The sequence below is a fragment of the Bicyclus anynana genome, chromosome 18, assembly GCF_947172395.1.
Source record: "Bicyclus anynana chromosome 18, ilBicAnyn1.1, whole genome shotgun sequence".
NCBI lineage: Eukaryota > Metazoa > Arthropoda > Insecta > Lepidoptera > Nymphalidae > Bicyclus > Bicyclus anynana.
In genome coordinates this window covers 6,848,109-6,871,547 of record NC_069100.1, presented here as the reverse complement: position 1 = coordinate 6,871,547, position 23,439 = coordinate 6,848,109, and the positions used below count along the sequence as shown (strand labels likewise).

The window sequence follows — 23,439 nt, the reverse complement described above, 5'->3', positions numbered from 1 at the left end:
AATATTGAAATAGAAATCTTCAAAAACAGATTGAGGGAAATCTATTTTTGGACAAGCAGGTATATTTGATTTAAAACTCTGAAGCTAAATAAAACACTAAAATAATGTCAAAAATAAGTTTTTAATCGCAAAAAAATAAGTGTTGCAAAAAGTTAAAAACAAAAGCTTTTTTAATGAAACAAACAAAACTAAAGATGCAAGTTGCAATAATAATATACACGTTACTATTAGCAGTCGATGCAAAAATAACTATAGACGTGAAAGCAGGAAAAAGCTTAGAAGACACAAACATAACGTATTCAGGCTATAACAAACATGTCGTTAACGAAAAAGACATTGATCTATTCGATATAAACCAGATAAACTTAAAGATGGCAGTCAGAAACCATTATGGCCCAATACCTAGAAATGTTTATCTAAAAAGCCCGACACCCTGGGGCGATTTGTATAAAGAATACAACTGGGAACAAGTATCTATGTTATTAAAAGTTAAATCCGCAAAAATAAACGAGAGTTCTATAAAATCCGTGCTGATTTTAGCTCAAAATTTTGATAATCCTTCAAATAAAACTATCAAAGTCAACGCAGGCATAACACAAAGTGTTGAGAACACTGTTACGACCAGTTGGTCAAGTACTAAGGAGGTGACGGTGGCTCAAGAGATAGAGTATGATCTGAATATTATTTTTGCTAAGCTATCTGGTACTACAAGCTTTTCGTATACTTCTAGTTGGGGTAAAAGTGAGGAGAAGTCTGAAACGATTACCATAGGTAAAATAAATAATTTTCTTGCCTACCTATTACCTATACCATAACCACTTGCATGGTTTATACACTTTCAGCATTTTAACTGCTTATCTTTTTAACCGACTTCCAAAAAGGAGGAGGTTCTACGTTCGGCTGTATGTATGTTTTTTTTTTTTTTTTTTTTTTTTTTTTTTTTTTTTTATGTATGTCCAGCGATAATTCCGTCATTTGTGGACCGATTTTGAAAATTCTTTTGTTGTTTTGAAGGGTTTGATTCCAGGGTGGTCCCATTTTTTTCATGTCAGGATCTGATGATGGCATCCTGGAGAAATTGAGAGGAACTTTCGAAAATCGTAGAGACGGCTAGTGCGTTTGTTAGTGTTTCCATAAGGTATTTTAAACCACTACAATTTTATGAAGGTCTGGAGTTGGTCTGATGATGGAGCTGATACACAGAATATGGAACTCGTCAACGATTTACAGCAGGCACCTTTTGTTTGGGCTTGATTTCTTTGTTTTGATGAGAACTTTCCACCTAGATAGTTTGTGACTGTATTAAGGGTCTGATGATGAAGACAAAGGACAGTGAAGAGAACTCCTCGACGGTTCACAGTAGCTACCTTGTGTTTGGACTTGATAAATTTGTATTGATGAGAACTTTCCACCTAGATGGGTTGTGACTGTATTAGGGGTCTGGTGATGAAGACGAAGGATAGTTAAGGAAACTCCTCGACGGTTCACAGTAGCTACCTTGTGTTTTGACTTGATAATTTTGTATTGATGAGAACTTTCCACCTGGATAGGTTGTGACTGTATTAGAGGTCTGGTGATGAAGATGAAGGAGAGTTAAGAGAACTCCTCGACGGTTCACAGTAGCTACCTTGTGTTTGGACTTGATAAATTTTACACTGATGAGAACTTTCCACCCATATGGATTGTGACTGCATAGGGGGTCTGGTGATGAAGACGGAGGACAGTCACCTTTCACGTTTTTCTGAATATTCATATTACGTGTGGATGAAGGGGGAGTGAAATTTTGTATATGAGTTAAGGTAGTATTTTTAAAATTGGGATAGAAGGACTTAGATACTTATCATAAGAAAATAACGTTTCAACTAATTGCTCATTAATTTTTGTTCACACTCAGTTAGGTGTGCTAACACTAAAAATTAAAAAATAAAAATTTTAATAAAAAAAATTCAACCGACTTCCAACTCAAAAATTAACCTAAACTAAAAAGCAAAAAATAACATCTTACCTATGTGCTACCTTCTGATCAGTTTGAAGGCGGTGCCAATCCAGTGTCGTGTTTTAATTAAAGCCGTTTCTGAATGTACCACAGAAATTGTGTAATTTAAACGGCTTGAATTAAAACATCACTGGCTTGGCACCGCCTTCAAACTGATCAGAAGGTAGCACATAGGTAAGATGTTATTTTTTGCTTTTTAGTTTAGGTTAATTTTTGAGTTGGAAGTCGGTTGAATTTTTTTAATTAAAATTTTTCAAGTTAAGTCTTGTTATTTTAACTGCTTATCTTAAGATTCAATGTAAGTTCTTTTGACAGGAGCAAATTTTAATAAGTAACGATTTTTACAAAACTAACCTCTTGCGTACAAAAATTGCAAATGTGACGTATTTTTTTGAAAATAATGTAAGTACCTATGTACATTATTTTCAAAAAAAAATCATTCATTTGTGGAATCGTTATTAAATGTTTTAAGCTAAATACAAGAAAGTCGTTTAACATAGAAAACGTAATTAGACCAGTATTGCAAAAAAAATACTTTGTAGTGATTCAGTGTTCAATAATTGAATCAACTATCCAGTAATATAAAATCAACGTTTAATTCATAGTACGACTAAATTGCACTAAAGATAGGGATTTTTGTATTTTGTTATTTAAGTAGACCGTAAATCTTGTTATTTTAGTAGGCCTCCAAACTATCTATACTTATAATAAATCTGTAGAGAGGTCAATTCTGTACATGAAATATATTTCCAAAATAACTATCAGGGGGTGATTAGTGATCGATACTAATGCCAAAAATGCAATCAGTAAAATTTTTGTCTGTCTGTCTGTCTGTCTGTCTGTCTGTCTGTCTGTCTGTCTGTCTGTCTGTCTGTCTGTCTGTCTGTATGTTCTTTATAGAAACAAAAACTACTGGACGGATTTTAACGAAACTTGGTACAATTATTCTACATACTCCTGGGCAGGTTATAGTATACTTTTCATTACGCTACGATCAATAGGAGCAGAGCAGTGAAGAGAAATGTTGAGAAAACGGGAGAAGTTACTCAATTTTTAAGCTTCCGTCGCGTGTACAGCCTTAATGGTTAAAGCTACATAGAAATCATGTATGACGGAAATGTTCTCCTTAAAATTATCTATAAAAACACAACAGCATATATATGTCTATATTTTATGGTTGACTCACAATAACACGTGTAACTCCCGATAGCTTATCAGTTCGGAGCTTTCTAATTATATTTGTCTACTCTTATGTTTATAACACTCATCATTATCCCTAATAAGAAAGTCAACATTATTACCTATTCAATAAAAAAAGAATCATAAAAATCGGTAAAGAAACACCAAAGTTATACAAGAACTATGCTAAGCCATCGCGCGTGAATACTAATTCATGCTATATGGATTATTTTTGTGTAACGGTTGCCGCGCTCGACGCGAGTCGCGGTGGGAGGAATAAATAAAGAAGTACATCCTTAATGAGTAGGGTAGGGTAGGGTAGGGGTAGGCTTGGGATAGGGTAGGGTAGGGGTAGTTGAAAGTTTACAACGACTTTCACGCGGACGAAGTCGCGGGCGTCTGCTAGTATTGTAATATTTACGGGACACCCTGTATGTTTTGTCAAACAGTAGGTCTTAAACATTATTATATCAGCCTATTACAAGTCCCCTACAGAGCCGCATCCCTATCAAATCAAATCAAATCAAAATTCATTTATTTCAAATAGGCTTAGTTTAAGAAACGTCGGGTAATAAATAATATTAAACTTAAGATAATGGTGATAATAATTATTCGAAAACTTAAAATTAAAGTTAAGAGGGCGCCTTGGTGCGAGAAGAGCCCACAACAAACTCAGCCAGGTTTATCCTTTTTTAGTTTATCACCATTTAACAATAGGTATCTTAACATCTATATAGATAGGGATAACATGGAGCTTGGAGCACATACTCGTAACACGGTCATGTGGTTCTTGGTGAGCTAAGGATGGGGATTTCGTTACGATCGCTATTAGAATACTACTCGACCGATTTATAAAATTCTTTCACCGTTAGAAAGCTATTTTCTCCAAGTAACGACCTATATTTCATCTCCGTACTCCCATGGGAACTGGAACAATACGGTTGGAACCGCGGTCTTCTATTTTGATATATTTTGTTATCAATTCCCAGGTACCAATACAGGCGTGGAAATAGAGTTACAGCCAAACCAGTCAGCCACAGCAGTGCTGACTGCAAACAGGTGCTTCCTGGACGTCAGCGTCGAGTACACAGCAACACTGCGAGGCAACGTTGCTGTCAATTTCAGACGCAAACACAAAGGTCACCATTTCTACGGACCTTCGATCAATAGTATTTTGAAAAGTGGAGGATTGGAAACAGAGAAGAAGTATTTTGAGACTATAAGGATTGGTGTATTTACAGATGCATCATTGAAAGTTACGGATAAAGATTCGGGTTTACCGCTGTAGTGTACATAGGCGTATATAGCAGGTGGGCCAGGTGGGCCGTGCCCACCTTAGGATGGACCTGTGCCCACCCTAGAATGGACCTGTGCCCACCCTATGATTCTGGGCTACCAATATGGAATTCTATTATGATACTAATAATAGACTTGATTTCGGGGGCCTGACCCACCCTAGGAAAAAATCCTAGATATGGTAGTGTAATGTAACAAATAAGTGTTTATTACACGCATTATATTAGCTTCACTTGTAACTATGTATGTAAGAAATCTAGGAATCTTAATTTGACCCACTTCCTGATTTTTGATTATGATCAAATTTTGCACACGCTCTGAGTTCTGATGACAATACATGACTAGCTAAGAAACGTCATTACAAATCCAATAGGGCGCCCTCCCCAAGATGGCGAACTGGCTGTTTGAAATCCACCCTCTTGATATGGATATCAAATTAAAGGGTTTGCTGTCAGGAATACGAAAAAAATAGTCATGTGACTTAAATCCGATATTTGTAATTTCGAGTGCGTGCGTAAGCGTATTTTATTAAACTGAACTTTAATTGACTTACTAGGAATCAGAAATAATAAAATAGCATCACTATCAAAGAATTATTATTTTTAAATATTCCCCGACATAATAATTATGAAAAATTATATAAGGTAGACAATGGGTTGCCTTGAACTTAAGCCTCTGGCAACATTATTTCTCTTCGTAGAAAATATGAAATAATACGTTTTATACATATAATGATAATTATTTCACATAAATGTGATAGTAGTAATAAAAGCTTGATTGTGTTTCTATAAATAAAATATAATTGTTATTTACAATATTTTACATTAAATTATTAAATTAAATACTAAACTAAAACTTACCTATAAATAAAATATAAAAACAACATTCAACGCTATTATTTACATTTAGTTTATATTTTAATAAAAATTTTAATATTTTGCTGTTAAGTCAATAATAATATATCGAATATTTCAAATGTGACAATGTCATGAAAAAAAAAAGTAAATTACCAAAAAGAAATAATATTAAAGAGGTTTTCTTTTTACATCTCCCCCCCTTAAAAAAGAACTTTATCTAAATAATGTTCTCTAATTTATAATTGTTCTCTCATTAAGAACAGGATACAGTTTTGTGATATGATAAAAGTTTGATTCCGCTTTTTTGTGGCCGGTATCAACTTCATAGATTGAATTGGAAATCCTTTGTACAATTTTGAACGGTCCAATTCTTAATTCATCGGTTTTCTTTCTATTTAAACGATTTCCGTTTTCTACATATACTCTATCTCCTATTTTCAATCTATATTCTTGCCTATTCTGGTCGAATATTTTTTTATTATAATTGTGAGATTTTAGTGTGTTTTCCAGAGCTAGTTTTCTGTCTCTTTCTAGATCGTCTTTAGTGTATCTTGATTTCAGTTCATTTGGCAAAATATTCACATTTTCTCCTTGTAAAAGGTATTTTGGAGCAAATTTCGTAACAGTGTGTTCTGTTTCATTATATTTTTCTACGCATTTTTGCGCAATTGTACTCCATGCTGTTTTATTCTGATTTTCATTAATCTTACACCTTATTTTATTGACTAATGTTTGATTTAGCCTTTCATTAAGTCCATTTGAAAAAGGTGTATCCACAGCAGTGAAAATCATTTTTATATTTTCCTGGTTCAGAAATTCTTTGAATTCCTTGGAATTGATACCAGGGTACTGGTCTGTTAATACCATATCTACTTTGTAAGTTTCTGTAACATTTTTCATTAGTTTAATAAAATCTGTGGAGCTTTGTGTCTTTGATGTAGAAATATAAGCATATCTTGTGAAATGATCAACTAAAAGATGTAAGTATTTTTTTGTTGATCGTGATCCTCCAAAACCGCCAATGGTATCAATTGATACAATGTGAAAAGGTTGTGTTGCAGGACCTAAATGAGACATTAAACCATATTTTGATTTCTTCCTTGATTTGTTTTTAATACAAGTTTCACATTCATCACACATTTCTTTAATGTTTTTGATGAAATTTTTTGCTGTATAAAATGGTGTTAATTTATTTATCATCTGGGTCCTCCCAATGTGACAATAACTAACGTGAACATCTTTTATAAGATTTATGCTCATCTCTTCTGATAATATAATCTTTTCCCGTCTTTTATTCTTTTTGTAGTAAATTCCATTTCTCTTAATAAGTTTTTGTTTTTGTAGGTCTTGATTTCTATATTGGTCATTCTTTATATCTTGTAGACTTATTAAATTTACAACTTTTAAACAATCATCTCTGTTTTCGTGTGGTTCTAAAACTGGGTTTCTGCTTAAGCAGTCGGCTTCCTGGTTGGATTTTCCTGGGTTATATTTTATCTTGAAATTATATTGAGATAAATAATACATCAAATCTCCTAGTTCCTCATCAGTCCTTGATTTAATGTTCATGTTTTCTAATGGTTTATGATCTGAATATACAATAAATTCTTTTCCCATAAGCCAGTGTTGCCAATATTTTATAGATTCTTTTATTGCTAGGCACTCTAGATATATAGCTTTCTTCTTTTTTTGAGTTTCAGTTAACTTTTTTGAGAAATAAGCAACTGGTCTTATATCCTCATTTTTATCTTTTTGTTTCAAAACCGCTCCTACACCCTTTATACTAGCGTCTGTATAAATGTATATTGGTAGTTCTGGGTCAAAAATATTTAGAACTGGTTTTGAACATAATAATGTTTTTATTTTATCAAATGCTTCTTGACATTCTGCAGTCCATATGAATTTCACATCTTTTCTTAATAAATTGTGTAATGGATCTAAAATAATTGCACTGTGTGGTATGAATTTATGATGAAAATTAACTTTTCCTAAGAATTGGCGTATATTTTTTTTTGTTTTAGGAAGTGGAAAGTTTTTTACAGCAGACAAATAATCTTTCAAAGGCCTTACTGAATTATTTTCTATTATGTGACCCAAATATTTTGCGTATTTTTCCGCAAAAGTACATTTTGAAAATTTCAGTTTTAAGCCTTCCTTTAGTATTGCCTCAAGTAACTTAGATATATGTAATATATGTTCTCCAAAAGTTTTAGAAAAAATTAAAATGTCATCTATAAAGTTTACTGCAAAACCGGAAAGTTCGTATTTTCTTATAATATTTCCCAATATTCTTTGAAAAATGGCTGACGCAGTCTTTAATCCAAACGGAAGACACGTCCATTGAAAGTGTCCTTCTTGTGTAACAAAGCCAGTTTTGTACCTGTCTTCTATTTTCAAAGGAATTGACCAAAAGGCTGAATTTATGTCAAAAGTAGAAAAATATTCGCAATTCACAGCTTTGATCATTAAATCTTCAATCAACGGAAATGGTTGTGATTGGGGAATAACAATTTTGTTCAATTCTCTAAAATCTATACATAGCCTTGTTCTCTTACCGTCTTCTTTTTTATATGCTAAAGTAACTGGGGCAGCAAATGGGCTATAAGATTCCTCAATTAAATTATTTTTTAATAGTTTTGATATCTGGCTTTCTATTTCTATTCTGTCTTCAGCTGTACATCTGTAAGGACGTTTGCAACAATATTTATCTACACTTAAATCAATATGTGCTTCATAATCCCGTACAGTACCGATATCATATTTATCCTTAGCAAACACTTGTTTATATTTTTCTACCAACTTATCGATTTCTGATTGTTGGGATAAATCAAGATGATTAACCAATATTTCAAAATTTGCCGTGTCAATATGTTCATTGAAATTCACTTCGTATTTATTTATGTCTTCATTTTCTTTTGGATCATTAAATTGTACGATTTTTAGTTGTTCATTTTGCATCAACTTAAAGTTTTTAATACAATCTAGTCCAATCAAAAAGTCATAATTAAAATTTTCATTATCTATTACAAAGATATCCATAACTCTTTCAATATTGTATATTTTTATTTTAAGTTTTATTATACCTTTCGTTTTCTTCTCACCATTAATAGTTTTCAAGCTTACTATTTGGGTATTCTTTGAATTTTCATTTTTCTGTATTTTTAACAATTTTGCATTAATCAATGATACATTTGAACCTGAATCATAAATTCCAGAAATATCTAACGTATCATTCAATAGTAACTTTACTTTTATTAATGGTGGCACATCTAGTTTTTTGGACTCTCTTCATTCAGTTCAACTTCCAATTCAGAGTTATTTACAGTTTTAACAACTCCTGTTTTATCTTTATCCTTAAAGCAACAATTTTCCATTAAATGGTAACGTTTCCCCTTTTTTTCTTTCACACATATGGGGCATGGTTTTGTTTGTTCTTTTTTATTTAATTTAATGTCAGAGCAAATACTGTTTTTATTGTCATATTTATTCTTTCTTACAAGGTGTTCTAATTTTCCAATTTCATAGTAAAGATCCTCAGTACTTTTCAAAGCTGCTCGATCAATCTGATCCCCCACATAATTCGGTAATCCGACCGCTATAAGGTCAATAAGTGTTTCAGTATCAATTGATTTCCTTGCTTCCAGTAAAAGTTTTTCTTTTTTTAAACCATATGCAAGTAATGAACCTGTTTGATATTTAAAGGACAGAGCATATCTAATGGGTGACAATCCTTTGTTTGCAAATGTCTCACAAAAACTTTTTTCCCATTTGTCCCATTCTGATTCTATTGTATATTTCATTATCATACAACTATACCAATCGACACTAGATTGCTCCATAAAATTTTTTAAAACTTTAATTTTCTTTATATCTTCTTTTATATCAAAACGTTCACATTCTTTATTAAAATCCTTTAGCCATTGATAAGCATTTGAGTTTCTACCATTGAATTTTTCAATCATGAAATCTTTTGCAATATTCCCTAAATTTTGATTTTCAGGTTTGTTATGTCTTTCTTCAAGCATTTTTTCTAACAATTTTTCTAGTACTTCATGTGAACTACTAGGTATAATTTCAGAATAGTTTTGAATTTCTTCGAGATAAAAATCATAAAATTGTACATTTTGCTCCGCATCCAAATAAATATCTTTTATTTCCTTAGTTAAGGTTATCCAGACTTTTCTCGTTTGGTATCTTTTATTGAAGGATTTTTTTACCTTAACAAAGTTTGGAGTATTATTATAAATGGTTTGGTGGAGATTTACCGGCTGATATTCCTCTGGTATACTGAAAGTTTTACCATCAGGTGTGGCAATCGAAGTTACACATATTGCGTTTGATTTTCCATCACTTGTTGGTTTTACTTCAAAATCAAACCTCAGTTTCTCCATTTTTCGTAAAATAGTTAATAAATGTTGTTTTATAATGATAATTATTTCACATAAATGTGATAGTAGTAATAAAAGCTTGATTGTGTTTCTATAAATAAAATATAATTGTTATTTACAATATTTTACATTAAATTATTAAATTAAATACTAAACTAAAACTTACCTATAAATAAAATATAAAAACAACATTCAACGCTATTATTTACATTTAGTTTATATTTTAATAAAAATTTTAATATTTTGCTGTTAAGTCAATAATAATATATCGAATATTTCAAATGTGACAATGTCATGAAAAAAAAAAGTAAATTACCAAAAAGAAATAATATTAAAGAGGTTTTCTTTTTACATACATTTTAAATCTATACTTATAATAAATAGCTATGCCATGCTCCTACATAAATGTAGAGAAGTCAATTCTGTACATGAAATATATTTTCAAAATAGCTACAGGGGGTGATTAGTGATCGATACTGATGCCCAAAATGGAATTAGTAAAATTTTGTCTGTCTGTCTGCATGGTCGTTATAGAAACAAAAACTACTCGACGGATTTTAACGAAACTTGGTACAATTGTTCTTCATACTCCTGGGCAGGTTATAGTATATTTTTCATCACGCTACGATCAATTGCAGCAGAGCAGTGAAGGGAAATGTTGGGAAAACGGGATAAGTTACTCCATTTTTACAGCAATACTACTGTAAGGGCGGACGAAGTTGCGAGCGTCCACTAGTACATAATACGTTTTATACATACCTACTAGACTCCTCCTCCTCCTAAAACAACCACAGTCCAAACTACATACTTTCCTACAGTAGATATTTACGAATGGCAGAAGCATGATAAACTTGATGATATGATGATGATAAACTTATAGCTTTTACCAAGGTCTGGCCACCGCATGCCTTAGTCTTAGACCATATAAGATTACTATAAACATTCGTGACAACAAATTAGCTTCGCCCATCGTCATTGATACTAACCTTGCTCCTGATTGGGCTTAATGGAGGAAAAAAGCCGTGACGATTGCTTCCATATACGAATGAATCTTTTAATACTAATGAACCTTTGTTTTGTTAGTCTCATGCGTCTTCTATATATACTAATATTATAAAGAGGAAAACTTTGTTTGTATGTTTGTTTGTAATGAATAGGCTCAATAACTACTAGACTGATTTTAAAAATTCTTTCACCATTCGAAAGCTACATTATCCACAAGTAACATAGGCTAAATTTTATTTAGGAAAAAAATAGGGTTCCGTAGGATATTTGGGTTTTTTGGACACAAGGTGTAAAAAATCAACCAGAAAAGTTACTTATTTTGCGTACGCTGCCAAAACTATAAAAGATAGAACCATAAAATGTTCTTATTAATTGTAGATCTTATAAATATCTACAAAAAAATCCGCGACACACTATACCTATCTATGTCAAGTGAGGCACAACAACCATTCTTTAATTTAAAAATAGGGTAGGGTATGGGTAGGGTAGGAGTAGGGGTAGGGGTAGGGTAGGGGTAGGATAGGGGTAGTTGAAAGCTTACATCGAGTTTCGCTCGGACGAAGTCGCGGGCGTCCGCTAGTATGAGCTAAAATGAGAGGTCGTTCCTCTTATTTTAATAAAAAATCTTAAATTTTAATTATTGAAAAAGCACAACAGAGCGTAGCACCGCTTTATTTACTCTTTACTTGTTAGCCCTTGACTTCAATATCACCTGATGGTAAGTGATGCAATCTAAGATGGAAGCGGGCTAACTTGTTAGGAGGAGGATGAAAATCCACACTCCTTTCGGTTTCTACACGACATCGTACCGGAACGCTAAATCGCTTGGCGGTACGTCTTTACCGGTAGGATAGTGGTGGTATGACTGTACTTAATCAAGTCTCAATGGCTCCGCGGTAAAAGGACCTGACTCAACACTAAGAGGTCATGGGTTTGATCCCCACCCGATGGACTAAACTGTCGTACCCGTCTCCTAACAATCTTTTCCGACTACACCGTTCTTGCAAATATATTCGACTCACTGTTAAGCACGGTTCTCCTCAGAATAAGAGGGGTTAGGCCCTCCACCACGCTGGCCCAATGGGGATTGTCAGGCTATCAACACGTAGAAAATTAAGAAAGCTCTCCGGTATGCCGTTTTCCTCACGATGTTTTTCCATCACCGTTGGGGACTAGTGATATTTAATTTCTTATAATGCACATAACTGAAAAGTTGGAGGAGCATGCCGCGGACCGGATTCGAACCTACGACCGTGAAATCGAAGGCAGAGGTCCACTGGGCTATCACGGCTCATAAACTATCATTAGCATCTGATATTAATAGTTACAGAGTCAAGTATTATCACCTACTAGCTGACGCCGCGCGGTTTAACCCGTGTGGTTCTCGTTCCCGTAGGAATACGGAGGTAATATATAGCCTATAACCTTCCTTGATAAATGGGCTATCTAACACTGAAATAATTCTTCAAAACGGACCAGTAGTTCCTGAGATTAGCGCGTTAAACCAAACAAACTCTTCAGCTTTATAATATTAGTAATAGATAAACCGCCAAGCCGTATTGGAACGGTGTGGTGGGTTTAAGCTCCAAATCCAAGGGATAACCCTTGTGATAGGCCATTTAAAATAAACGATGACGATAAGTATCTAGATAAAATAAGTTGTCGAAAATTTCGCGCTCCTTCTTCGATGTCGGTTAAAAAGCTAATAAGATCAAGATCAGCTGCGCATCTAAAGCCGCAAAGCGATAATCGTGCGCAGGCTAGCTCAATGCTAATGTGTTATACTGGGATCACCATGATTACTACACATACAGGACATGTCCTGATTTTATGCGTAACTAAATATTGATATTGTTTATCTATACTAATATTATAAAGAGGTAAAGTTTATAAGTTTGTCACATTTTTTAAATGGGGGAATCTTCGGAACTACTGGTCCGATTTTAAAAATTCTTTCACCAGTAGAATGCTACATTATCGGGGAGTGCTATAGGCTATATTTTATATTGGTATCATATATATTAGCCGAGTTATCACAGTTTTTGTCATACAGGTCGGACTGAAAATCCTCTTAAACAGACTTATTCGCATGCGCTGCCTTAACTATTGTGTAAAATTGAAATTAATGTATGGAGACTTTATGTATCTTTAAAAGTTCTACAAAAAAGTCCGCGACACCATATATCTATCTTCTATATATTAGCAGATATAGTACCTTTTGTGTTTTAAAAATTATTAATTTTATATACCTAGGTTTACGTCATTATTTATACAACTAAACTTCAATCCTTATTAAAATAAATTATTTAATAATCACAAGGATATTATGGAGATAAGATTTGTCCTTTACAGTATGTTAATTACTTAAATAGTTTCGGAGATAATACAAAATTTCTAAAAGACGCAGAAATTCCGCTATATGACGCCCGGCGCTATCATTTACGTAGTTCCCGTTCCAATGTGAATATGGGGATCAAACATAGCCTATGACACTCGCAAATAACGTAGCTTTCTATTGGTAAAACAATTTTCCAAATCGGTCCAGTAGCTCCAGAGATTACCTCCTACAACCACACGAACTTTACCTCTTTATATTATTTGCATAGAAGTCTCTATTTCTCTTGGTCATACCACCATTCTCGAAGGACTGGACCGATTTTGCTAAGGGTAGGAGTAAGACAGAGAAGTTACAGGGTAGGGTAGGGTACGGGTAGGGAAGCGTAGGGGTAGTGTAGGGGTAGTGTTGGGGTAGGGTAGGTTTAGGACCGGGTTTAGGGTAGTGGTAGGGTAGGGGTAGAGGTAGGGCAGTGGTAGGGTAGAGGTACGGGTAGGATAGGGAAGTGGTAGGGTAGGGGTAGGATAGGCGTGAGATAGGGGTACGGGTGGGATAGGGGTGGAAAGGGATAGGGTACGGGGAGGGTAGGGGTAGGATAGAGGTAGGGGTAGGATGGGGGTAGCGTGTAGGTAAGGTAGGGGTAGGGTAGGGGTAGGTTTGGGGTAGGGTAAGGGTAGGGTAGGGTAGGGTAGGGGTAGGGTAGATGTAGGGGTTGGGTAGGGTAGGGTTGGGGTAATGGTAGGGTAGGGGTAGGGTAGGGTAGGGGTAGGGTAGGGTAGGGGTAGTAGTAAAGTTGACATCGAAATTTACGCGGACGAAGTCGCGGGCGTCCGCTAGTGTATCTATATTTTGGAATAACGTTTGTTATAGAATGTTTGCAGGTATGTGTATTTTAAGAAAGTAAATATCATGTGTCTCTAACGGTGAAGGAAATCGTCGTGAGGAAACCTGCATACCTGAGAATTTTCTTAATTCTCTACATGTGTGGAATCTGCCAATACGCATTTGTCCAGCGTGGTGGACTAAGGCCCAACCCATCTCATTTTGAGAGAATACTCGTGCTCAACTAAGTAAGTCACTTATGCTGTAATAGATATTTTGCAGGAAATAAATAAGAAATGGGAAATAGATCTCGAGTCACAGATTTAAATTGCACCTCAGTAAGAATATTATGCAGACTGAAGTGAGAAACTGTGAGTCAGCATAGCTAAAAAGGTTGGAGTAATTATTGATATTATTAATAGTTATTTAAGCCATCTTGTTCATTTTTAAAATCCTGTCCTGGTGTCGACGGCTCAGATCAATTTAGAATTTAACTATTTTATGAATACACTAACAAGTATTCTATGAATGCAGTCAACTAAACTATTGTAAAAAGAACGCTATTATACAAAGCCACATGAAAAAATATTTATTTATTTATTTATTTATTATCATCATAACTTAAAACTAGCCTTACAGGTATCACCTAATTCGCTAGCTTAGTACTATATTATAAATCTAAAACTTAATTCTATTTACCTATATACATTACAATTAATATTACCTACTTAGTATAAGAAATACACCACTCAGCAATCCTTGTGAGTTCACTCAGAGTACAAGAGAAGATGTCGATGTTTTCAGCTACGACGTTCAGAGTGCGAAGTGCGCACGTCAACGGAGCTTTTTTGGCTAAAATAGTACGTCCGCTCGGTACCACCAGCAACTGAGGCTTGCGTCTCCGTAAAATAAAATAAAAACGTACGGACCTAGTACGTAGTCCAATGGAAAACTCAAGTCCTGCATTTATACATTTTAACATAGTGACCCTACATTATACGCGAACTATCGATTTATTTGAACAATAGCACATCTGGTACAGGTGTCGACACACGACACCATAGAAAACCATGTTAAACAACAACCCATTTTGAACTCCCATAGCTTTATCTCTCAGGAATAGAGTCTATATTCATGTGATAAAATATTTTGTGAAAGTATTTCTAATTTGGAAAGATGGGACATGTTATTTAGGATGCTATTCAATTATAATTTGTAGTCCTTATACAAAAGGCGTAAAGTCTAAATTACTATGGTAAATTGTTTTGCATATATCTTTTTAAGTTGGTAATATAGCGCATGCCGAGGAATTGGATGCAGTATAAATAGTCGGATGAAATTGGGATGATACACATTCAATTGTCAAACGTGTTTTGGACAAGATCTTACAAATATATGGTAGGTTCAAGTAACATACAAGATACAGTGGATAATAGAAAATAAAGTTTCCTCTGTGAAGACAATGTCTTCATTAAAGAAAAACTTTTAAACACCATCACTTCATACATAAGCTTAATTTTTTGGTATACTACATTATTGAGATTTAAAAAATGATCAGATTTTTCGACTTTTCTGGCTTTGAGTGTTAGAGATTTTTTAATTAGACAAAACTTCAAACAGTTTTTAATTACAGTAATTTTGAGGTACAAAAATCTTACTGCAAATAACACTTCTTGGCAGTCGTGTAAAAAGACATGCCTTCTCAAAAATGCCTTCGAACGATAATTCAACGTTGACACCATTTTACTTATTTATTTTGATAAAATGTCAACATTAAAAAAAAACAGTAGACGTCCCTTCCTATTTTTATGTGATCATTAAAAAAATATTATTCAAAATTAAATTAAGTTGCTGTGTAGCACCTTTTGAAAACTGTATTATTTTGATTCCAGAAAATCCTGCTTTAAAAAAAGAAATGACGGTAAATATTAACTTAAATTTTTATTTATCTATCGAACAATTAAGGTATTTGTAATAAAATTGAAATCGCACAAAGGATAACAAAAACTGACTTGAAATTCTTCTGTTTTTCATAAACGCACATGAATTGCAAACTTTTCCGAACTCATGGATGATGCTCATGCAATAGGGTCGAAATATCGACGATGAAAAATCCATTATATAGAACACAAAAAAAGTTTAATATCATTTGTACGAAATCATTTTTTACGTGCTTGATCAAATTATCTGTATTCATACATTAAAGATTAACTGTTTCAGATGTTCATCTTAATTACTTTACTCGCATACGCTGTGGCCGAGCCGCCAGTAGGGTAAGTTATCACCAGTATCAGCCTATTTTAGCAGCCCACAAGTGGGCTAGAGCCCAGGTCTCCTTTTGTAGATGAGGGTATATTGAGCTTAAACCCACACTGCTCCAATACGGGTTGACGGATAATAATGACGATGATTTAAATTTTAGGGACGGCTACGCATCAAGAAGATCAGGTCACGACCATCACGGGTTTGAGAACCAAAGGTCTTTATCACAAGAGTATGGCGCGCCAGCATTAGGAGCAAGAAGCAGCTACGCATCAAATGAAGCCAGATCCTTTTCATACGATCAATCCAGATCAGCTCCTTCCCAAGAGTACGGGCCCCCAGAATTCAGGTCAATTTCTCAAAATTATGGACTTCCAAATTCTAGAAAGGCCCTTTCTCAAGATTATAAGTCACCAAATAACGTAAGATCAAGCTTTACTCAAGAATATAGATCATCTAACGCAAGAACTGGACTTTCTCAAGAATACGGAACACCTAATACCAGGACTGGACTGTCTCAACAATATGGGGCACCAAATGCTAGGTCAGGCATATCCCAAGAATATGGACTGCCAAACGCTAGATCTAATCTTAATCAAGAGTATGGACAACCGAATTCCCGAAGCCTCTCTCAACAATACGGTCCTCCTAATCAACGCAATGCTGGAGCAGATTACGGTCGTTCACAAGACTACAGCATATCTACTGCACGTTTGTCTCAAGATTATGGAGTTCCACAATTAAGAGGTGGTTCTAACATCCCATCAGATTCATACGGACAGCCTCTTCTTAGGTCATCTCAAACTTTAGCAGATTACAGTACACCTTCCGAAGAATACGGTGCGCCATCTCAGAGGAATTTGGATCAGGCTCCATCACAGAAATACGGGCAGCCTAATTTTAGGAATTCTCAGTCTTATAGCCCTTCCCAAAGCCAGTCGTTAAGTAGATTCAACAAAGGCTCTGCGTCTACCAGATCTTTCCAATCGTCTTTTGGTTCGAGAAGCCCATCTCAAACTTATGGCACTCCTCGATCATCGTATTCAGTATCCAGTGCAAGGAATATTGATTCTTATTCCCCAGCCTCAAAGTCTATTTCCGCGACATATTTGCCAAGTCCCAAAGGTGTCTCTCAATCTTATGGAGCGCCTGATGGACGAAGCTTGTTTACTGAATACGACGCACCGGATGCTAGAGGATTTCATACTAATGCTTACGCTTCCTCATTTGAGTCAGCGAGGTTTGTATGATTTACTTAATTATCTAAGAAAATCTTTTTTGAAAAGCTTACTATATAATTGCCGAATTTTACTGAAATCAGCTTACATTCTCGAGCTCCATGGAACATGAAATTTGGTAAAGACCGTTTCAGCTATTGCTTTAACCTAACTCTTATGGAATCATGTCTCAATGTTGTCGTGTCTATAGATCAGCTCCATCAACAAAACACGGTGCACCATCAGTCCGCGACGCGATGCCCTCAGAGCAGTACGGCGTCCCTGAGCAATATGACGCATTATCCAGTCAGGGTTACAGCTACGCCAGAAACGCTCTTGATGAGTTGTTGAACCAGGTAATGCTTGTGCATTGACTATGCTCTTGTACTAACTTCTAGCGTGTCGATTCGTTATAATTGTAAAATATTGCCCACTTATAGCAATTTAATGCATTTTAATTGCACACCTTAATGTTGTAGCAAATAATCACATTCTAATAAATTACATTTTTTTTATTCTTTTGTATAAGGAATTCAAAAATTCAAAAAAACATTTGCATTTTGTCTTACCAAAGTCCATCTAACTTACTCTTACCTTAACTTTTACCACTTTCAAGTACTACTAGCTAGCTAGCTACTATCATAGACTGCATCTTCTTCTATCTTTCTATTCCGTAGGAGCCAGCCAATTACGACTTCGGGTATAAGGTCAGTGACTACAGCAGCGGGAGTGACTTCGGCCACACGGAGTCCAGGCAGGAGAACAAGGCCGAGGGGTCATATTTTGTCGTCTTGCCTGATGGCACTAAGCAGGTACATAATTATATCAAAGTATAACTAAACGTGCAACATTACTTACCAGCTTAAGTCAATTTCAGAGACCAAAATATTAAAACTGCCACGACTCCTGGATGCTACCTGACTCGTTTGAATATTTTTGCAATAACATTCCCTAGATCTGCAGGCAACTTCACTAACTTTTACGTATGCTACTTGACATGAGTGGCGCAACGGTGACTCCCCGGTGACCCCGGTGACCCCGTAGAATCTCGGGAGCGCAAGAATAGACAGAATTAAGCATCAAAATGGGCAAAGCATTTGCAGTAGTGAACCTGCGTTTGAATTTTAGTGAGTGAGACACAGTGGGTGGTATGATAGGCAAAGGGCTTACTTAAATAGGGCGCAGTTATAGAAACTCGCACACGGCGCGGAAAAGGCTATTTACGGTACTGCTTGACATATACGAAATTGAACAAGGCAGAGTCAGGGCTCCAGAGTGAGGAACCTCCTGACAATACACGCCGTCTCAAAAATCACTGCCTTCCTGCCTTCTGTATCCGACCATTGACCCAACAGTTAAGTGAAAGCTTCTTAAGAGGTTGGTCGAACCCCCCTCAATCTTTATTATTGACACAATTTATTGTGAGGAATTTTGCTAACCTCATACTCAATTCACAGGTAGTGGAATATGAAGCCGACGAGCGAGGTTTCAAGCCAAGGATCTCAGTGGAGTCAGCTGAGTCCAGACTAGGATACGATGACAACGCCGCCGACATCGCTCGTGCAGCTGATGGACCTTATTAGATGTAAACCAATGGATTGATGGGACCTGCCCAAAAATGTTTTCGTCTAAATATTTACCTGCTCTTTATTTCACACAGAATAAGGAATATGTTATGTTGCCTTAGTACCTAACTCTAAACAAATGTCTACGAATAATAGGAACTACGTGCACGTAAATATTTTTGACTAAGGTTTTGTCTGCTCCTCAATCTCCTTCTGTTTGTTGCCAAAAGCTTTTAAGCTCGGGCTATTTTTTCAAAAATAATAAATATTCGACTAGAAAATAACCAAAATCATTTTTACCTTGCATTCGTCACTTAACATCAGATGAGTTCGTTGTTAATTTTTTTTATATAACATACTCGTAATTGCTATCGATTATACTTAAGTATTTCCTAACTATGCCTTGGAGATATATATTGTATTAAATTAGTGCAGTTTATTTCTTATAAACTGCACGTTGCAGGTTTGTTTTAGACGAAAACAAGTGTAAAAGAAATGTACCTATTGAATTATTTATTTATTTTTGTAGCAAATTAAAAAAATATATAAAAAAATGTACCTCATAGTATTTAAGTTGACCTATGCTTTAATGTAGTAAAATATATTAGTTGCAAAAATAAAATACATGGTTGTATTTTTCTTGCGATCTTTAAATAATAAAACCCTTTGCTATAAATCGATTCGAATCAATTCTTGAAAATAATAAGAATTATATTGATGATGGAAGAGTAGGACTTAGAAGTTTTTTTAGAGGCTTACAAATGTATCTATAGGAAGACTAGCGGACGCCCGCGACTTCGTCCGCGTAAAAATTGATGTAAACTTCTCTACCTCTACCTTACCCTGCTCGTAAACCTACCCAACCCTACCCTACCCTACCCTACCCCTACCTTACTCCTACCCTACCGCTAACGCTAACCCTTCCCTCCCCCCACCTTACCCTACCCTAACCCTACCCGTAACCTATCCATACCCTATCCTACCCTACCCCTAATCTACCCCTACCCTACCCCTACCTTACTCCTACCCTACCACTAACCCTAACCCTTCCCTACCCCTACCTTATCCCTACCCTAACCCTACCCTACCCGTATCCTACCCCTACCCTACCCGTACCTTACCCCCACCCTACCCTACCCTATACGTTCCATATCCTTCCCCTACCTCTACCTTGCCCCTACCCTACACTACCCCTACCTCTATCCTATCCCTACCCTCAGCAAAATTGGTCCAGCCTTTTGTGCGTGGTGCTATGACCAAAAGACTATAATTTCCCAAGCGACTTCTATGCTAATACTATAAAGAGGTAAAGTTTGTGTGGTTGTCGGGGGTAATCTCTGGATCTACTGGACCGATTTGGAAAATTCTTTTACCAATAGAAAGCTACATTATTTGCGAGTGTCATAGGCTATGTTTGGTCCTCATATTCATACGGGAACGGGAACCACGTAATTGAAACCGCGGGGCGTCATATAGCGCCATTTCTGCGACTTTCAGAAATTTTGTATTATCTCCGAAACTATATAACTAATTAACATACTGTAAAGGGCAAATCTTATCTCTATAATATCCTTGTGATTATTAAATCATTTATTTTGATGAGGATTTAAGTTTAGTTGTGTAAATAATGACGTAAACCTTAGTTTAAAATTTAAATAATTTATTAAAGTACTAAAGGTACTATATCTGCTAAAATATAAAAGATAGATATATGGTGTCGCGGACTTTTTTGTAGAACTTTTAAAGGTTCAAAAAGCCTCCATACATTTATTTCAGTTATACGCAATGGTTGAGGCAGCGCATGCGAATAAGTAAGTTTTTCGGTCTGACCTGTAAGAGAAAACCCGCGATATCTCAGTAGTTATATATGGTAGAAATATAAAATATAGCCTATAGCACTCCCCGATAACGTAGCATTCTACTGGTGAAAAAATTTTTAAAATCGGTCCAGTAGTTCCGAAGATTACCCCATTTCAAAAAATTGTTACAAACTTACAAACTTACAAACTTACAAACTTACAAACTTTACCTCTTTATAATATTAGTATAGATAAAAATTTAGGTAGGTATCTAAGAAACTATGCAGCTAGCATTCGTATAAACAAAATTTTAATAAAAAAATTCAACCGACTTCCAACTCGAAAATTAACCTAAACTAAAAAGCAAAATATAACATCTTGCCTATATGCTACCTTCTGATCAGTCTGAAGGCGGTGCCAATCCAGTGTCATGTTTTATTTAAAAAATTAAAATTTTATTAAATTTTTTTTGATGATAGATTGCAATGGGACAAACAGTCTAGCGCCCGCTCTAACGGAGTCTGGACACTAAGAGCACCTCAGCACTAAACTGCTGCGTTTCGGGGTAGTTAGTTTTAGACACTCTGCCACCGAGTGCTGGAATAATCTACCTCCCCCCGTGCGCAATGTCAGCGTGAGTCCAAAGCCTGGTTTAGGTAAGTAATCGGTGAAAAGACTTTTACTTTTGCAACAACAGGTCAGGTAACAGTAAAAAACTTTGAAAAACTCTTGATTTTTTTTTCACATATTTTTTCGTTATTAACTAAAGTGGTAAATCGTTCAATATTGTGCTTACCAAGGTTGTACGTTATTATTAAACCTATTAAATTATTATCACTAACTAATGTTAAGTTTTGTTAATTTGTTAAATACTACGATATACACCGCTGTACTATTATGATAATTTAATTTCATTATTTTCGTAACCCGTTGCATAAAATTAGATTTCATGCTTTCACATATCACAGTGTAAATAAATAAATTAATTAAACAGTCGGGACCTGTAAAAAAATGTAGACGAAAATCATTCTATTCAATATAATAATAGGTCCCGACTGTTTTCTAATTTTCTAATTGCTTTCTACACTTCTGGACTGAGCTTCTTATTTTCTTTTCAGTTTTTGTATAATTTATGCAATCGGGTTTTTTTATTTGTATAATTAATTTATTTATTTCACACCTTTTTAGTTACGATAGATGGTGAATTTCTGATTTATGTGTTGGTTGCATGTTACAATAACATGTTGCAATAGTAAAAAAAAAATTTTTTTTTCACCTCGAGTCTATATAGCGCCTCACAGGTAGTCTTGTTGAGACTTTGAAGAGAGAGTTCAAGAGTACGTGAAACCGTTCAGGGGTAAACCTGCGAAACTCGAATGAACGAACGGAGAGATTCATCGACATCCGACGGCGCGCGGGCGCGCGCCTCGATGTCGCGCGCGTGCCCCCTCGCGGGTGCCGCGGCGCGGCACGGGTCGCGTCCGTCCAGTACCGTCGGCGTCGTGCACTTCTCTCTCAGTAATGCATCGCGACCCGTTCGACGTCGGCTTGAGCGCCGTCCGATTCGCCCAGCGGCGGGCTCGCGCCCTCCGCTGGACCGCGACGGTGGCCGGCCGGCTGTCGGACGGTATAGAAGTGAACCGCGCACGCGCCTCGCGCGCGTCCGGCCCGACGCAAGCTCGCGCCGTACACACTGAAGGTCGCGGTCCTGCCTGAGCGCGGACCGCGACGCGGCGCCGCTGCTGTCGCAGCCGTGACGTCTCGGACCGTGCGCGTCTCAGTCTGCGATGAGTCATTTTCGGGCACTCGCAGGACCCGTCTTGAAACACGGACCAAGGAGTCTAGCATGTGTGCGAGTCATTGAGTTGTCTTTGTCACAAAACTGAAAGGCGCAACGAAAGTGAACGTAGGGAGGATGGAGCGCCGGTCCCGGTCGGCCTCCCGCACTCCCGAGGCGTCTCGTTTCCAATCCGTGAATGCAGGCGCGCTCCGAGCACAGATGCTGGGACCCGAAAGATGGTGAACTATGCCTGGTCAGGTCGAAGTCAGGGGAAACCCTGATGGAGGACCGTAGCGATTCTGACGTGCAAATCGATCGTCGGAACTGGGTATAGGGGCGAAAGACTAATCGAACCATCTAGTAGCTGGTTCCGTCCGAAGTTTCCCTCAGGATAGCTGGCGTCGACAGCGACAGTCCCATCCGGTAAAGCGAATGATTAGAGGCATTGGGGCCGAAACGACCTCAACCTATTCTCAAACTTTAAATGGGTGAGAGCTCCGGCTTACTCGAACGATGAAGCCGGAGATCTGATGACGGTGCCAAGTGGGCCAATTTTGGTAAGCAGAACTGGCGCTGTGGGATGAACCAAACGTAGTGTTAAGGCGCCTAAAAAACGCTCATGGGACACCATGAAAGGCGTTGGTCGCTCATGACAGCAGGACGGTGGCCATGGAAGTCGGAATCCGCTAAGGAGTGTGCAACGACTCACCTGCCGAAGCAACCAGCCCTGAAAATGGATGGCGCTGAAGCGTTTTGCCTATACAATACCGTTACGGGCAAGTGGGACGCGCGCTCCTCGGACGCGCGTCATTATGCCGTAACGAGTAGGACGTGCGCGGCGGAGAGCGCAGAAGGGTCTGGGCGTGAGCCCGCTTGGAGCCTCCGTCGGTGCAGATCTTGGTGGTAGTAGCAAATACTCCAGCGAGGCCCTGGAGGAC

General features: G+C 36.6%; 2 protein-coding genes and 1 non-coding gene across 3 annotated transcripts in view; all 3 read left to right on the top strand.

Annotated features, from left to right (window-relative positions):
• The first annotated feature begins 255 nt into the window (after positions 1-255).
• LOC112055088 (spherulin-2A-like) lies at positions 256-2,085 on the top strand. The gene has a single exon (XM_024095080.2). It carries the CDS (start codon positions 372-374, stop codon positions 813-815), a length of 444 nt encoding a protein of 147 aa, XP_023950848.2. The 5' UTR covers positions 256-371; the 3' UTR covers positions 816-2,085.
• A 13,163-nt stretch (positions 2,086-15,248) lies between these two features.
• On the top strand, positions 15,249-19,511 carry LOC112055087 (pro-resilin-like). Its single transcript, XM_024095079.2, has 7 exons — positions 15,249-15,276; positions 15,771-15,799; positions 16,099-16,151; positions 16,301-17,380; positions 17,569-17,713; positions 18,035-18,169; positions 18,815-19,511. Exons 2-7 carry the CDS (start codon positions 15,794-15,796, stop codon positions 18,938-18,940), a joined length of 1,545 nt encoding a protein of 514 aa, XP_023950847.2. The 5' UTR covers positions 15,249-15,276; positions 15,771-15,793; the 3' UTR covers positions 18,941-19,511.
• A 2,135-nt stretch (positions 19,512-21,646) lies between these two features.
• Positions 21,647-23,439, top strand: part of LOC128199077 (large subunit ribosomal RNA) — a 3,924-nt gene continuing 2,131 nt past the window's right edge. The window contains exon 1 of the ribosomal RNA XR_008251777.1: positions 21,647-23,439. This exon is cut by the window's right edge and continues 2,131 nt beyond it. This is a non-coding gene — a ribosomal RNA (large subunit ribosomal RNA).